The sequence below is a fragment of the Camelus ferus genome, chromosome 1, assembly GCF_009834535.1.
Source record: "Camelus ferus isolate YT-003-E chromosome 1, BCGSAC_Cfer_1.0, whole genome shotgun sequence".
Taxonomy (NCBI): Eukaryota; Metazoa; Chordata; class Mammalia; order Artiodactyla; family Camelidae; genus Camelus; species Camelus ferus.
The window spans coordinates 98058522-98076161 of record NC_045696.1 but is presented as its reverse complement, the minus strand read 5'-3'; the positions used below and the strand labels follow the sequence as shown (position 1 = coordinate 98076161).

Below are 17640 nucleotides of genomic sequence, written 5' to 3'. Positions count from 1 at the left end.
CTATTATGGCTCATTCTTGAATTCTCTCCTGTGTAAAGCCAAGGACCCTCGCTTGGCAGAGTGTATCCCAGGGACTCGACCGAGACCTGGGACACAGCCATAGTCGTGTGCCCCATTTTTCCTGTATCAGTAGGGTCCAGAGATCTGATCCAAGAATATCTGCTATAAAACTCTTACTAAGTAATCTTTTGTTTGAACACCACTGGGGCAGAGAATCTACCCTGTGTTAAAATAGTCTGTACATACACACACAATTGTAATTCATGCCAGATAAATGGAAAATCTTCATAATATGTAAAGAGGTACTACACCTCACTAAGAAAAATATCAACACTTAAATAGAAAAATGGACAAAGGATATGGAAAGAAAAAGAAATACAAATGATTCTTAAATATAAAAAGAAGTAGAAGATACACTCAACCTTACTCATAGTAAGAGAAATACAAATAAAAACTACACCAAGATTCAACTCTTCAAACATCTCATATATTACTGGTGTGAGTATAAATTGGTACAATCCCAAAAGAAGGGAATTTAGTAATTAAAGTAACAAATGCATATATTTGATTTTACTTACTATTTCAACTTTTGGGAATGTGAGATATGCAAAATGAGCTATGTGTATGGTTGATCAGTACAGCATTGTGCTGACAAAAGATGTGGAAACAACCTAAAAACGTACCAACAGGGTAAATAAACCATAGTATATCCATGCAATGGAGTGCTATGCAGCTTTAGTGACAATAATAATAATAAGGCAGCTCTTAATGTCCATAATAGAAAGTTCTTCGAATTACATTATTAAGGAAAAAAGCTAAATATCCTCAGCTGGAACAACTGGACATTCACATACCAAGAAAATGATTCTAGACAAAGACCTTACACCCTTCACAAACATTAACTCAAAATGGATCATGGACCTAAATGTAAAACACAAAACTATAAAACTCCTGGAAGATAACATAGGAGAAAATCTGGATGACCTTGGGTTTGGCAATGACTTTTGAGATACAGCACCAAGGACACAATCCATGAAAAAAAAAATGATAAGCTAGACTTCATTAAAATTAAAAATTCCTGCTCTGGGAAAGACAGTGTTAACAGAATGGAAGCATAAGCCACAGTTGGGGAGAAAATATACTCAAATTGATATATCCAATAAAGAATTATTATTCAAAATATATTTTTAAAACTCTTGAAACTAAACAATAAGAAAACAAACCACCAAATTAATAAATGAGCCAAAGACCTTAACAGATACCTTACCAAATAAGATATACATATAGCAAATAAGCGTATGAAAAAAGATGTTTCACATCATCTGTCATCAGGGAAATGAAAATTAAAACAACAATGAGACACCAATACACACTTATCAGAATGGCCAAGATCTAGAACACTGACAAAATCAAGTCCTGGTGAGCGTGTGGAGCAACAGGAACTCTCATTCATTCCTGGTGAAAGTACAAAAAGGTACATACACTTTAGAATGTATTTGGCAATTTCTTACAAAACTAAATGTATTCTTACCATATGATCCAGCAATTGCTCCCCTTAGCTTTGATCCAAAGGAACTGGAAACTTATGTCCACACAAAAACCAGCACATGGATGTTTATAGCAGCATTATTCATAATTGTCAAAACTTAGAAGCAGCCCAGATGTCTTTCAGTAGGTTAGTGGATAAATAATCTGTGGTATATCTAGACAATTGAATATTATTCTGTGTAAAAAGAAATGAGATACTGAGCCATGAAAATATATGGGAGAAACTTAAATGTATTTTACAAAGTGAAAGAAGACAGTCAGTCTAAAAAGGCTAGGTGACTCCAATTATATGACGTTCTAGAAAAGTCAAAACTATGGATATACTAAGAAGATTGCTAGGGTTTGGGGGAATGGAGGGATGAACAGGCAGAGAGCAGAGGAATTTTAGAGCAGTGAAACTATTCTGCCACAATACTACAATGGTGGATACATGTCATTATACATTTGTCCAAATCCATAGAATGTACCACACCAAGAGTGAACCCCAATGTAAACTATAGACTTTGGAGGATAACAATGTGTCAGTGTAGGTTCATCAGTTGTAACAAATGTACCACTGTGGTGAATGATGTTGAGACTGGGGAGGTTGTGTATATGGAGGACAAAGGGTATATGGGAACTCTCTCTACTTTCTGTTCAATATTGCAGTGAATCTAAAATTGCTCTAAAAAGTTTATTAATATAGTAAAAAAAAAAAGTGAGGTAACACTTGTGCAGTTGAAAAGAATTTATATTCTGCTGCTTCTGGATGGAATATTCTATATTATCTATTAAGTCCATTTGGTCTAATGTATTGTTTAAAGCCAGTGTTTCCTCATTCATTTTCTGTCTGGGTTATGTGTTCACTGATGTAAGTAGGGTGTTAAGGTTCCGTACTATTATTGGATTACTGTCAGTTTCTCCCTTTTTGTCTGCTAATACTTGCTTCATGTATTTAGGTGTTCTTATGTTGGATGCGTGTATGTTTACAATTACTTTATCTTCTTGGATTGATCCCTTAATCATTATGTAATGTTCTTCTTAGTTTCTTATTACAGTTTTTGTTTTAAAGTCTAATTTCTCTGATATTGGTATTGCTACCCCAGCTTTCTTTTCACTTCCATTTGCATGGAATGTGTTTTTCCATCCACTCACTTTCAGAGTGTGTCTTTAGATCTGAGATGAGTCTCTTGTAGGCAGCACATATAGTGCTCTTGTTTTTGTATCCATTGAGCCACTCTGTCTTTTCACTGAAGCGTGTACTCCATTTACATTTAAAGTAATTATTGACAGGTATGTATTTATTGCCATTTTGTGAATTGGTTTTTGTGTTGTTTTTGTAAGTTTTTTTGTTCCTTCTTTTGTTCTCTTCAGTTGTGATTTAATGACTATCTTAATGTGATGTTTGGATTCCTTTCTTTTTTCTCTCTGTGTGTCTATTATAGTTTTTTGGATTTGATTACTGTGAGGTATATGTACACACACACACACACACACACACACACACACACACGTGCATTTCTACTCTCCCACCAACATTTGCTGGTTTAGATATCTTATTTTACATCATTTTGTTCTGTGTATCCCTTAACTACTTATTGTGGAGATAGATGCTTTTACTACTTTTGTCTTCTAACCTTCCTATTAGCTTTATACATGGCTGATTTACTGCTTTTACTATATATTTGCTTTTTCCTTTTGTAATTTTAATCTTTCTAATTGTGGCCTTTCCTTTTTCACTCAGAGAAATCCCTTTAACATTTCTTGCAAAGCTGATTTGGTGGTGCTGAACTCTATTAGCTTTTGCTTGTCTATAAAGCTTTTGATTTCTCCATCAAATCTGAATGAGAGCCTTGCTGGGTAGAGTATTCTTGGTTGTAGATTTTTCCCTTTCATCACTTTAAATATATCATGCCACCCGCTTCTGGCTTGCAGTTTCTACTGAAAAGTCAGCTCATGGCCTTATGGGAGTTCCCTTGTACGTAACTTTTTGCTTTTCCCTTACTGCTTTTAATATTCTCTCTTTATCCTTAATTTTTGTCATTTTAATTACAATATGGCTTGTTGTGGTCCTTTTTGAGTTGATCCTGTTGGAGACTTTCTTTGTTTCCTGGACCTGGATGTCCATTTCCTTTCCCAGGTTAGGGAAGTTTTCAGCTATTATGTCTTCAAATATGTTCTCTGACCCTGTCTTTCTCTCTTCTTTTGGGATTGCTAAATTGTGAATGTTAGTATGCTTGATGTTGTCCCAGAGATCTCCTAAACTGTCCTCATTTCTTCTTATTCTTTTTCCTTCTTTTCTGTTCAGCTTCAGTGATTTCCACTACTCTGTCTTCCAGCTTCCTGATCCATTCCTTAGTATCATCTAATCTACTGTTTATTCCTTCCAGTGAGCATTGTACTTCAGTTATTGTATTCTTCATCTCTCTTTGGTTCTTCTTTATATCTTCTAACACTGTTAAACTTCTCACTGTGTTCACTCATTTTTCCCCCAAGTTCTTTGAGCATCTTTACAATCATTACCTTAAACTCTTTATCAAGTAGATTGCCTATCTCCACTTCATCTAGTTCTTCTTCTGAGGTTTATTTTGTTCCTTCATTTGGAATATATTCCTCTGTCACCTCATCTTGCCTAATTTGCTGCTTTTATTTATATGTATGTGGTAGGTTGGTTATATTTCTCAACCTTGGAGAGGTGGCCTTTGTAGGAGACATCCTATGTGACCCAGCAACACTCTCCTCTGGTCACCAGAGCTATGTGCTCTAGGAGTGCCCTTTATTGGGGTCTTTCTGTTGTGGCAGGCTGACTACTGTGGGTAGTCTGAAAGTCATGGCTGGCCTTCAGTCCAGTTGGTTGCTATACCCTACTTTGTATGGAAGCTTCTGGTTGCTGGTATGTGGAGCTGGATCCCAGGGCCACTGACTGAGGAGCTGTGATGTTCCTGGGGCTGGTGCCCACCCACTGGTGGGTGATACCAGGTCCTGGCTGCAGGGCCCTAGAGGTCCAGGGGCTAGTGCTAGTGCATTGGTGTACAGGGCCAGGTCCTGGGCCCTCTACTGGACAGGGTTGGGTCTCAGAGTGGCTGTGGGCTTAGGAGGTCTTAGGGTAGGGGCCTGGTAGCGGCTGGGGCTAGTTCTCTGCCTGACTAGTTGCTTGGCCTGAGATGTCCCGGTACTGGGGCTCTCAGACTGGTGGAGCTGGGTCCCAGCACTAATAAGCTAGAGGGAGGATTCTAAAATGATGCTTGCCAGCACCAGTGTCCTTGTGGTAGAACCAGCTCCCCCAAATGGCTGCCGCCAGCGTCTATGTCCCTAGGACAAGCCTCAGCTGCCTTCTGCCTCTCCAGGAGGGTCTCCAAGATCAGTCTCCAAGGCTCCTCTCAAATTGCTGCTTCCTGCCTGGGTCCCTGAGCATGTGAAATTTTGTGCACCCTTTAAGTGTGGAGTCTAATACAAATGGCCAATAGGCACATGAAAAAATGCTCAATATCACTAGTTATCAGAGAAATGCAAATCAAAACAATGAGGAATCACCTCACACCAGTCAGAATGGCCATCATTAAAAAGTCCACAAACAATAAATGCTGGAGAGAGTGTGCAGAAAAGGGAACCCTCCTACACTCTTGGTGGGAATATAGTTTGGTGCAGCCATTATAGAAAACAGTATGGAGATTCCTCAAAAAACTAAAAATAGGCTTACCATATGATCCAGCAATCCTGGGCATATATCCAGAGGAAACTCTAATTCACAAAGATACATGTACCCTCAATGTTGATAGCAGCACTATTTACAATAGCCAAGACATGGAAGCAATCTAAATGTCCATAGACAGATGACTGGATAAAGAAGCGGTGGTATATTTATACAATGGAATACTACTCAGCCATTTAAAAAAAAGAATAATAATGCCATTTGCAGCAACATGGATGGGCCTGGAGATCTTCCTTCTAAGTGAAGTAAGCCAGAAAGAGAAAGAAAAATACCATGTGATATCACTCATATGTGGAATCTTAAAAAAAAAAAAAAAAAAAGACACAAATGAACTTACTTATAAAACAGAAACAGACTCACAGACATAAAAAAAACAAACTTATGGTTACCAGTAGGGAAAGGGAGTGAGAAGGGATAAATTAGGAGTTTGAGATTTGCAGATACTAACTACTGTATATAAAATAAATATAGAACAAGTTTCTTCTGTATAGCATGGGGAACTATATTCAATCTTGTAGTAACCCATAATGAAGAATATGAAAAGGAATATCTGTATGTATATGTATGACTGAAACATTATGCTGTACACCAGAAATTGACACAACATTGTAAACTGACTATACTTCAATAAAAAAAATTTTTTTTTAAACAGTAGGGTCTAATTCCCACAGCCCTCTGGCTCTCCTCAAGGTAAGTAAGTCCCACTGACCTTCAAAGCCAAATGTTCTGCTTGCTTGTCTTCCTGGTACAGAACCTCTGGGCTGGGAAGCTCAATGTGGGGCTCAGATCACTTGCCTTGTGTGGAGAACCTCTGCAGTTGTAATTACCCTCCTGTTTGTGGGTTGCCCATTCAGGGGTGTGGATCTGGACTATATACCATGTCTCCATCCCTCCTACTTGGTTGTGGTTCCTTCTTTATCTTTTTAGTCGTAGGAGATCTTTTCTGCTGGTCTTCCAGTTTTTCTTTTCAATAATTTCTCTATAAATAGTTGTGATATTGGTGTGCCCATGTTAGGAGGTGAGCTCAGAGTCTTCCTACTCCACCAGCTTGGCCACTCCCTTGCAGGGTACCACTTAACAAGATGCATGGGTTATTTCTATTTGCATAAAAATAGGGAGTGGTTCTTATATGTGCATGAAATGGTTCCGTGTAGAAAGTAGGACAGGGGTTGGAAGATTTTTCACCATAAACTTTTTATGCTTATTTTGGACTATTAAAAAAATTATCTATTCAAAAGTGAAGTAAAATAATTAAAAATACATTTATAATAATAAATAGCCTATTCTGTCCCTTTCTTACAGTCAGTTAAAAAATCCATTTCAGTATTGAAATACTGCTCTAGTTATCTATTTTCATATTTTTTTAAACTGAGACAATTACACAGTGTTCTATTTATTTTAGCCCTGCCCAACTTTCAATCTTTTTGAAATCAATAAAAATATAAAGAAAATCCTATAAAATCTCCAAAATGGAAAAATCAAATCTTTAAAGAATATGGATTCCTGTATTAACCTCTGCCTTCCTTTTTCTTCTTTTCCTTATTTAAACTTCACCTTAAACATTAACCAGTAGTCTTGATTATTTACCTGCCATTTAAGACCTTAACTTTTAAGTCTCCAATCCAGAAGATTCTGCAGGCAGGGAACATTTCATGCTGTCTGTGTCACGGGTGTGTCAGAAACACCCAGCTGTCCCTACCAGCTGAGTATATTCCTTGGGAACTGCTAGCCGCAGGGCCTCTGTTCCTTTAAAGCAGTTTTTCTCCTGACCTCAAAAAGCATCAAAACACCTTTTCTAGACAGTTACTATTTCTTTCAGAGCCTATTTGTCTTTCAGAACTTATTTGTCTAGGAGGTCTGTCAGACAGATTGCTAGAACCGTTACGTTTGATAAAAGCTATTCTTCTGCTGGTCTCTGGGGGGTCTGGTCCCTTTCTTACAGACATCCCTTTGTGACTTTCACATACAGTGGCCACACAGTTTCTTGATGAATTTGAATTTGATTCTAGCTTAACACGCCAGAATCATAAGGGAGGATCACTTCAGGGCAGGTGGCTGGGCAGCTCTGCCTCGTCTCCCTTTGGGAGAGCCCACTTGCCTCCAGAAAGGGCTGCCCTCAGCTGACACCAGGAGAACTTGCCAAAGAGTTCACATGCTAATTTCCTGATAGGCCCAGCAAGGTTAGATAGTATCACCTCTCCTAAGCTTTTGGCCAGGCCAGCAGCCGGCTGAGTCCTAATGATGTACCATGACAGAAGTGTTTGGGCTGCAGTCCCCTGTTTGGCAGTGGAGCAACGTAGTATCAAATTCTGGTGACGGCTTTTTGCTCTGTAGTATTCAAGGAAGATCCTGGGCTGCAGAAGGGGTTTTCCTGATGCAAACTGACAGAGAAAAATCTTCAGCTCAAGGTCAGTCCATGCTGCATGGAGTCAGCATACCCACAAATCCTTAAACTATTGATTGCAGTTGTTTCCGGAATAGAGATGTTAGGAGACTGTGAGTCCGAAATCCTTACCAGTAAAGGTTAACAACGTGGGTGGTTTAGCAAATGGTTAAGGCTGTTTACATCCAAATCAAAAATTATCTCCATCATCCAACAGAGCCAAATCTGAAATATTTGGGGAAACAAACATTGTATCTGGTCATAACAAACTTGAAAGTTCATCAGAAGGAAAAGTGAAAGCACCAGATACGTGTCTTTAAGAGCCATGTAATTAGAACCAGAAGTGAGTTAGTATTTTATAGCTCAAGGACCATGTCTATCTATGCAGAATAGTAAAAAGTCACTTGGTCTCACCTTAATGGAAAAAAAGTGCTTAAAATATGTATTTGGGAAAAAACTTAAATTTCCCTTAAAAAGCTTAAGTACCAGGACTGAGGAAATTTCTACTTCTACATAAACACCTTTTCAATTTACAAATGACCACAACAGCACTAGGTATTCATGGTTTCAAGAATTATAGGTTCCTATAATTGCTCTATGTGCGAAATAGTGATGCATCTATCAATGCGCCTTCTGAAAACATGTTGCTTTATTAAGAAGCCTATTTTCAAAAATCTTCAGTAATCATTTCAAGCAAAATGATATGTACTCATGCATGACAAAAATACCTCTGGGCAGAGTCTATTTACTGGCTCATAAAAGGCATATTCACGCCTTGAAGGTAAACAATTTCTTGACCTCTCAGTTTCATCATTTTTGTCTGCAAAAGGGAGCTAGTAATATCTCCCGCCCAGGGCTGTTGGAAAGATTGAGATCATACGTGCACTTCTTACCCCTTACTGTGCCTGATACTCAATTTGCTCTCAAAGTAAGTGTCTCTCTTCCTTCAACCAGAACTTCTTTTTCTCTCTCATTGTCGGTGAAATATTTTGTCCTCCATAAGAAGACTTTTAGACAGGTGGGGCTATTTCAGGAGTTTAGGACATTCCAAGAAATCATCAAGCCTTTGTTCAGAGAGCCCTCCCTGGAATCAGGAGTAAGTGGCCGAATCTATTCTAGGAGCTGCTTGGGAATTTCTGGGAGGGAAGTAACATATGTCCTCTGACACCAGCTTTTCAGGACCCGGTGCTATCTTTGCACTTTTTCATTCCCACCCCCACTCCTTCTCTGCCTGCCCATGGGCTAGAGGCCTCTCTCAGCCTTCCTCTCACATTCATCCATCTTCTACTTTCTGCCTCTTTCTCTCTTAGAGACTCTTCTTCAAAAAATCCAATGCCCCCTTTTTTCCTCTCTATCAAAAGGAGAAGCAGATGGTGGGAGCTTATTGACATACTGCCTGCCTACGTTGGCAATGAGTATCTCTGAGGGCCTACATTCTGGGGAATGTTTTGCCTCCCACTTAAATTTCAGTGAGGCAGCACAGCTTAAGAGGCCCAGACTCACTACTCTTTACTAAAATGACCCTGAGCAATCTTCTAACTTCTCCAAGTCTCAGTTACATCACCTGAAATATAGGGACAATAATTCTGCATGAACTAAAGAAAGTCATTTTCACCTCATGGAAAAGAAAAAAATAGTGCAAAACAAAACAAAAAATAAAACTCTTTTTTGTTTTCAAACATTGTGCTCAATAGACATCCCTCAACCTCACTCTCACCTTAGAGGTTCGAGGCTGAGACTGAACTCAGAGATGCGGTGAGCTTGAGGGACGGGGTGTAGTTCAGTGATGTGAAGAGGGTTCAGGTTGGATGGGGGTACTTGTTGCAGCCTTTAGGGTTTTATTTAAGCTGGAAGCTTAATTTTTTTTTTAAAGAAGAATTAAACTGTTGCTAGAGTCCCAGTGGCCTTGTGAAAATATCATGTATCCAGCTGGGTTACCTGATGGGCTGTTTTGAGGACCGAATTGTGCCATTCACAAGACAGTACTTCCTATAATATATATGTTGTGACCTTGTGGTTTGACAAGGTTCTTTCTCCATGTTTTCTGCTCTTTAGGCAAAACTCCTGTAGTTGATAGATCACAAAGACTTCAGATTGTAATGAACCACGGGGTCATGTTTTCTAATCCTTCTCAAATGAGGCCCTGAGTATACACATGCTGGACAAGTAGAAGCAGATGGCACTGATGTGCTTAAAAAATGTAATTCTCTGGTAATACACATGGGGACTTAGGTTCCCTTCTCTCTCACTGTACCATGAGTGGACATAAGGTCATCCTAAGACATAATCAATTTGTATAAAAACAATAACCTCCATTTTTCATGATTGTAGCCAACTTTGGCAGTGAACTTTGAAAGTTAACTGCCATTCCTATAAAGTTAAATATACCATACTATACAACGCAGCAATCTCACTCCTTGTACTTGAATATTCATGGAAGCTTTATTCATAAAACCCAAGTAGAAGCAACTCCAATATCCATCTGCTGAATCGATAAATACATTGTGGTGTATGCATACAAAAGAATTCTACTCAGGAACAGAAAGCAATGAACCACTGATACTCAACAACATGAATAAATCTCAGAAGCATTATGCTAAGTAAAAGAAGCCAGACACGAAAGCATACATACCGTATGATTGCATTTATTTGAAATTCTAGAAAAGGTAAATGTATATGAACAGAAATCAGATCTGGGATGGGATTGACCACAAATATACAGAAGGGAAGTGTGGGGGATAATTGTGGTGATAGTTATACAACTGTATATATTTGTCAAAGTTCATCGAATTATATCCTTTTAAAAAGTGAAATCACTGTATATAAATTATGCCCTGATAAGGAATTTTAAGGAAAAGGTAATTGTCAAAGAGATTCTCTTAATTTTCAGTCTTATAATAGTTAATTTAAATTATTTAACTCACTAGCTAAAAGATAACAAATATGGTAGCTAAAAGATAACAAATATGATAACTAAAACTTGAAAGGTGAAAATATTTGAAATGTTCAAGAGTTGAAGAACCTGGACAACTTTATCCCTCCTATTCGGCCACATTCATATTGTTATTATATTATATTACTGGTAGAATAAATAATAAAAGTAAGATTGAAAAATCAAGCAATTACTTTGTCTTTTTAAGATTTTAAACTAATTACAGAAGGTTATTCCCATCTGGATCAGTTAGCCCTGTCTCTCTAATTTATGAAATTTTCATTTTACTGACGACTCACTACAAAAACCTCCAGAGTCACCCAGATTGAGCTGAAATTTCATCTTCTGTGCTCTACTCCCACTAGAAACCTCTGATCACTTAATTATTTACTAATTAATTCCACATTCCTTCCCCAATTCCAAAGGATCTCAAGCAACTTCATAAACAAGTCAGGCAGGATAATAATGGGGAAAAAAGTTAAAGCACAAATAAATGCAGGATGGAGAGCCTAAATAGCTACTCAAAGCAGTTGCAAATTTTGCTCTAAGCCTCTAAGTGGCTTTAAAAAAAAAAAAGAGGGAAACTCAAAATGTCTATAAGAAAAAAACGAAATACTAAGGAGTGCAACATTCTTTCTGATACCAAGACCAATGTGAAAATTTCCCCATGGATCCTCTGAAAGAGGAAATTGTGTAACAAAGCAGACATCTTCAACAGTCCACAGGAAAAGCCACAACAGTGGGTTTTCTGTGGAATTCCTTAGTGAGTTTACTTAAAGCCACAGAAAAAGTCAAGAAGATAATGCCACTCTAAGGAGGAGAACATGGTTTCTGGGGGGACAGTGTAGCAGGGGAGAGTTACTTTTCACCATACACAAATTATTCTGCAACTTTTGAGTAAGGCACAACGTTCACACATTGCCAAACAGTGGTTAGTGTACAGACTGGAGAGGTAGGTCACCTGGCTCAAATCCCGGCTCTGAAATTTACTACCTGCATAATTTTGGGCAAGCTCTGTGCCTCACCTCTAAAGTGGGAATTAGAGAGTACTTCATTCAATTGTTGGGGAGATGAGTTAATATGTATAAGAAGCTTAGCATCAGGTATGTGTCAGCTATTACTAATAATAATGCCAAAGTACAGTTTTATAAAGGTTGTCCTGTGATGGGACAAAATGTTGTTCATGTATAAAGCTCAATGATATTCAGATTTTAATGGAAAATATAGATTTAGAGTATCTAGTGGATATGAAAATCAGCTGTCATGTCTGGTTTCTGCAGCTAACAAGCCTGATTTGTTTGAGTTTTGTTGTGTTTTAAAAGGCAATAAAATACTAAACATTGTTGAAAGAAAGGAGAGATTTTAGTAAATGAAAAGACATCCCATGTTCATGGATCAGAAGGCTTAAACTGTTAAGTTATTAATACTCCTCAAATTGATCTACAAATTCAATGCAATCCTATCAAAATCTCAGCTTCCTTTACTGCAGAAATTAGTAAACTGATCCTAAAATTCGTATGGAAATATAAGGGACCCAGAATAGCCAAAACAATCTTGAAACAAGATTAAAAAATAGAGAACTCACTCTTCGCAATTCCAAATTAATACAGAACTGCAGAAATCAAGACAGTGTGGAACTAGCATTAGTATAGACATATATATGAATGGAATAGAATTGAGTCCGGAAATAGAATTGTCACATTTATAGACAACTGATTTTCAACAAAGGTGCCAAGACAATTCAATGGGGAAACAAAAGTGTTTTCAACAAGTGGTACTGGGACAACTCAATATTCACATGCAGAAGAAAGAAGCTGTATCTCTATTTCACACCACACACAAAAATTAACTCTAAATGGATTACAGACCTAAATTTAAGAATTGAACGTACAAAACTCTTAGAAGAAAACATAAGAGTAAATCTTCATGACTTTGGGTTAGGCAATGGTTTCTTAGATATAACACCAAAAACATAAATAAAAAAGAAAAATAAATAAATCTGACTATGAAGAAATGTAAAACTTTTGTGCTGCAAAATGCACTAAGTGGAAAGCCAACCCACAGAATGGGAGGATATATTTGCAAATCATATCTATATGCATATCATGTATATCTGATAAGGGACCTGTATCAAGAATATATGAAGAACTCTTCCAACTTAGTAATAAAAAACCAGCTCAGTTAAAAAATGAGTAAAGTGTTTGAACAGACATTTCTCCAAAGAAAATATTCAAATGGCCAATAAGCACATGAAAAATGTTCAACATCACTAGTCATTAGGGAAATGCAAGTCAAAACCACAACGAGATACCACTCCAAACCTATTAGGATAGCTATAATAAAAAAGACAATAACAAGTATTGGCTAAGACGTAAAGAAATTGGAACCCTCGTACTAGTGGGGATGCAAAGTGATACTTAAAACTTTGGAAAACAGCCTGGCAGTTCTTGAAATGGTAAACACAGAGTTACCATATGATCTAGCAAATCTACTCTTGATATATATCCAGGAGAAAGGAAAACATATATTCACGCAAAAACTTGGAATCTAATATTCACAGCAGCGTTATTCATAATAGCTAAACAGTGGAAACTATCCAAAAGTCTACCAACATATTTATCTATGAAATGGATAACTAAGATGTGATATATCCATATAATGAAATATTCAGCCATAAAAAGGAATGAAATACTGATGCATGCCACAACATGGAAGAACCATGAAAACATTTTGCCAAGTGAAAGAAGCCAGTTACAAAAGACTACATATACGCAAATCTCTATAGACAAATCTGCAGAGACAGAAGGAAGATTAGCAGTTGGCTAAGGGCTGAGGGAAAAGGAGAGAACAAGGAGTTCTAATGGGTACAGGTTTCTTTTTGGGTGATGAAAATAGTCTAAGCTTAGACTGTGGTGATCTTTGCACAACTCTGTGAATATACTAAAAACCACTTAATCGTATTCTTTAAATGGTTCACTTTAAATTGTATACTTTTCATAGTATGTGAATCCTATCTCAGAAGATTTTTTTTTGAGGGCAATGTAACTAGTCGCCAGGCCTTTGCAATTTGTGGACTTTTGGCCTCACAGGATAATCTTTCTTGAAACTAAGCTTCCAATTAGAAATGGACAGGGTTGTGGTCACTGACAACAATTCTGGGTATGAATTTTGTGAGTTATCAATTAAGGGCAAAGTTTTAAGAAGTTAGTTATCTAGTTAGTTCCTATGTCTGGCCAGATGTGGGACATCTATTTCATGGACAGTCTGTGGGAACCATTTGTGTCTTAGGCCAGCAGCTTGCCCTCTGCTTTGGAATATATTTCTAGGTCAGTTGCTTCGACCACCAATTAGTATGTGTGCTCAAGGGAATGCAAACTGATTTCAGCACTATCTTAAACAAAACATAATTAGGAAGGTAAGTATCCTGCCAAAAAATTATGTAATGCATTCCAAAGCCAGCTAAAAATTAATTTGAACCAACCAGGCTGCATGTACGCATTTAGCATAGATTTAAGTGGCTAGTAGTTATATGTACTCATGCAGAGTACAGATTTTCTTTTTAAATTAAATCTTTCTTTTAGGAATCAGAAATCCTGCCAGTTTAAATTTCACAGGAAAAAATAAACAAATGAGTCTTAAACATTTGTCTCACTACAACGTGCATGTCATCTACTACCGCAAAGCCTTATAGTCCAGAATGTTCGAATACCTTGATATTCAAAGTTGGTCCACAACCTGAAATCCTCCAAGACCACTAAGTCAGAATCTGCATTTTTATATTTTAACAAAATCCCCAGGCAATTTGTGGGCACATTAAAATTTTTTTTATTGAAGTATATTTGATATACAATGTTGTGTTACTTTTAGGTGTACAACAAAGTGGTTCAGCTATACACACACATATATATACATATATACACATAGACATACATATATATTTACACACACATTCTTTTTCTGGTTCTTTTCCATTACAGACTACTACGAGATATTGAATATAGTTCCCTGTGCTATACAGGGATACAAAACCTTCTTCATCCTGTAAAATGAGGATACAAAACTACTTCACAATGGATCCTTGCTGTAAATATACTATATATATATTTATTTTATATATAGTAGTGTGTATATGTTAATCCCAAACTCCTAATTATCCTTCCCCTCAACCTCTTCCCCTTTAGTAACCAGAGTTTGTTTTCTATGTCTGTGAGTCTATTTCTGGTTTGTAAATAAGTTCATTTGTATATATTTTTTAGATTCCACATATAAATGATATCATATGATGATATTTGTCCTTCTCTAGCTGATTTACTTCACTTACTATGATAATCACTAGGTCCATCCATGTTGCTGCAAATGGTATTATTCCATTCTCTTTTATGGCTGAATAATATTCCACTGTATATATATAACATCTTCTTTATCCATTCATCATTTAGGTTACTTCCATGCCTTAGCTATTATAAATAGTGCTGCTATGAACATTGGGGTGCATGTATCTTTTTAAATTAGAGTTTTCTCTAGATAAGTGTCCAGGAGTGGGATTGCTGGATTATATGATAACTCTATTGTTAGTTTTTTAAGGCACCTCCATACTGTTCTCCATAGTGGCTGCACCAATTTATAGTCACACCAACAGTATGGGAAGGTTCCTTTTTCTCCACACCCTCTCCAGCATTTATTATTTGTAGACTTTTTAATGATGGCCATTCTGACTGGTGTGAGGTGGTACCTCATTGTGGTTTTGATTTGCATTTCTCTAATAATTAGCAAATATTGGGCATTTTTCATGTGCCTGTGGCCATATGGATGTCTTAGTCGCATCACATTTTGAGAAGCTGTGATCTCATACCTACTGAAGCTGAATGCAGAACAGGCCCAGGAAAACTAGCCACTGTTGGTAACCTCAATTAAGAAAACATGCAAGAGTAGACTGTAGCAACTTCAAAATGTCCCAATTTGGTTCAATGTGGTAACAGCTGTAAAGTTTTTGTTTCTGCAAATATGCATGAAACACCTGTAGTGACTACTTTTACTGAAACTTGCTGGGGGATGGGGCAGAGAGGAGCTTGTTCCTAAGGGAAGCTTACCAGTTCTGGTTGTCACCAGGCCCTTTTGGCCCCAGAACCACAAACTGCAGAAGCCCAGCCTGGACAGTTAGGCTTCAAGAAGAAGGTGATCAAGGGCCACTGATGGCAGGAGGGTTCCTGGGTGAAAGATGGAAACTCCATTCTTTCAGGTCCATTTATCAGTATGAAAAGGAGCAATTCAGACCCGGAAGCATCACTCCGTTTTCCCTCTCCCCAGGCTGGTACAATTCACATATGGCCTTTATATTCCTTAAAGAGCTCCGACTCTTCTAATCCTAAAGACTTTGAATAAGTGGAAACCCATTCATTGCCCCCACATTTCCACTTCCTGCAAAGGAGGTTTATAATGTCAAGTAACCAGGTGGTCTTCCCTAGGGCATCAGTGGTCTCCCTGCCGTGGTAGGGATGGGGGAAAGGATTCAAGAGAGTCTCCCAGAGGGTGGCAGTCTGGGCTAAGGACCACAAATTTGCATTTTAACAAGTGTCCCAAGGTCGAGGCCTACACTAGAGGAAACGGTGGTATAATTGGTTTGAGAATAGCAATACCATCTTTACAAATAAATCACTTGTTCTAAAGCAGCTATTTCATTTTTCCAACTGGTGTTGTCAGCTTCCTGCTAGGCTTCCACTCAGCATTTACTGAGCAGAGACTTGTGCTTGCTGTGCTGTTCTTCTGGTTGTGTTTGGGCTGGATGGAAGAGACGGGGAGAGAAGGGTGTGATCACATTAGGGAGCTATTTCTCAACTTCCTAGAAGAATGACAAATTCACCTTTTCATGTCTTGTGAAACAGATTAACCTTAACAACTACATTACCCAACCAGTTACCATAATTTTCTGACTTTTATCATAGCAGCGTACCAGAGATGTCATGGTCTTGCCAGTAAAAAGGTCACTTATGGAAGGAAACTAACTGCCATGGTTCAAATCCTACCTTCTCTACTTATATGATATGACCATAGACAAGTAATTTAACTTTCGGTGCCTCAGTTTCCTCGTCTGTAAAATGAGGATACAAAACCTACTTCAATGAGTTAATGTGAAGATTAAATGAAAACACCTAAATACTTAATTGATGCAGAGGACCCCAAGAATCTAATATACGGAAGAGTCATTCTGTTTTTCAGTTAAGGCCACCAAGAAATGCTTCTAGAGGCTGATTTGGAATTCTAGGTGAAGAAAGGGAAATTAAAATTTAATTCAGGCAGTTCAGATGAATTATTATTAACTATAGTGATAACAGGAACTAGGGTTTTCTGTTTGGTAAGTTCCCTAACCCTTGGCTTCTTTGGGAGTTTGTCCCACTTACGCCACACTCTGCCCCAAAGTCCCCCTCCAAATCTTTGACTCGGGGTGGGGGGGGGGGGGACGACACGGAGGCTCGCGGTCCCAGGCAGGTGCCCCTTGAGAGCAGTACCAGGACCAGAGGGGCCGAGGAGAGGGGCCGAGGAGATGGACCCAGAGCCGAGACCCAGGGCTGGAAGGGCTGAGTGAGGACCCAGCCGGGTCCCGCAGCCCCGGGGCAGCCTCCCGGGCCGGCCGCGCGGCGGGGAGGATGCCGGAGGGCGCGGGGAGCGTGCGCGGCCACGTGACGGCAGCTATAAGAGCGCTCCGGGCGGACGCTCGGCTCCCGCCGCGCCTCCTCGCTGGCCGCGCTCCCTCCCGGCGCCGGGCTTCTCCGAGCCACCAACCTGCGGCTGCGGCGGCCGCCCGCGCCCCCGGCAGCACCATGACAGGTACGCGCCGCGCCGCGCCGCCCACCGCCGCCGCCGCCTCCCTTCTCCCCCTACGTCCGCCCGTCCGCCCCGGGGGAGCTGCCGGCTGGACGAGGACCGGCGCAAAGTTGCAGGCTGGCCGCAGCCGGGCGTGTCGCTTCCTGCGTCAGCCGCTGCCCCGCCGCCCCGGGGACCCGAGCTGCCGTCCGGACCCAGGAGACGCAGCCCTGGGGGCCCTCCCGGCAGCGCCTGGGCCCTCCGCCGGCGCCCCCGTTCCTGCTT

At 39.2% G+C, this 17640-nt stretch overlaps 1 protein-coding gene across 1 annotated transcript in view; it reads left to right on the top strand.

The window, feature by feature from the left end:
• Window positions 1-17183: 17183 nt before the first annotated feature.
• Window positions 17184-17640, top strand: part of GYG1 (glycogenin 1) — a 29593-nt gene continuing 29136 nt past the window's right edge. Inside the window, exon 1 of the mRNA XM_032486666.1 lies at window positions 17184-17379. Within this exon, the coding sequence (XP_032342557.1) occupies window positions 17199-17379 (181 nt within the window). The 5' untranslated portion in view covers window positions 17184-17198. The remainder of the gene's footprint in view (window positions 17380-17640) is intronic.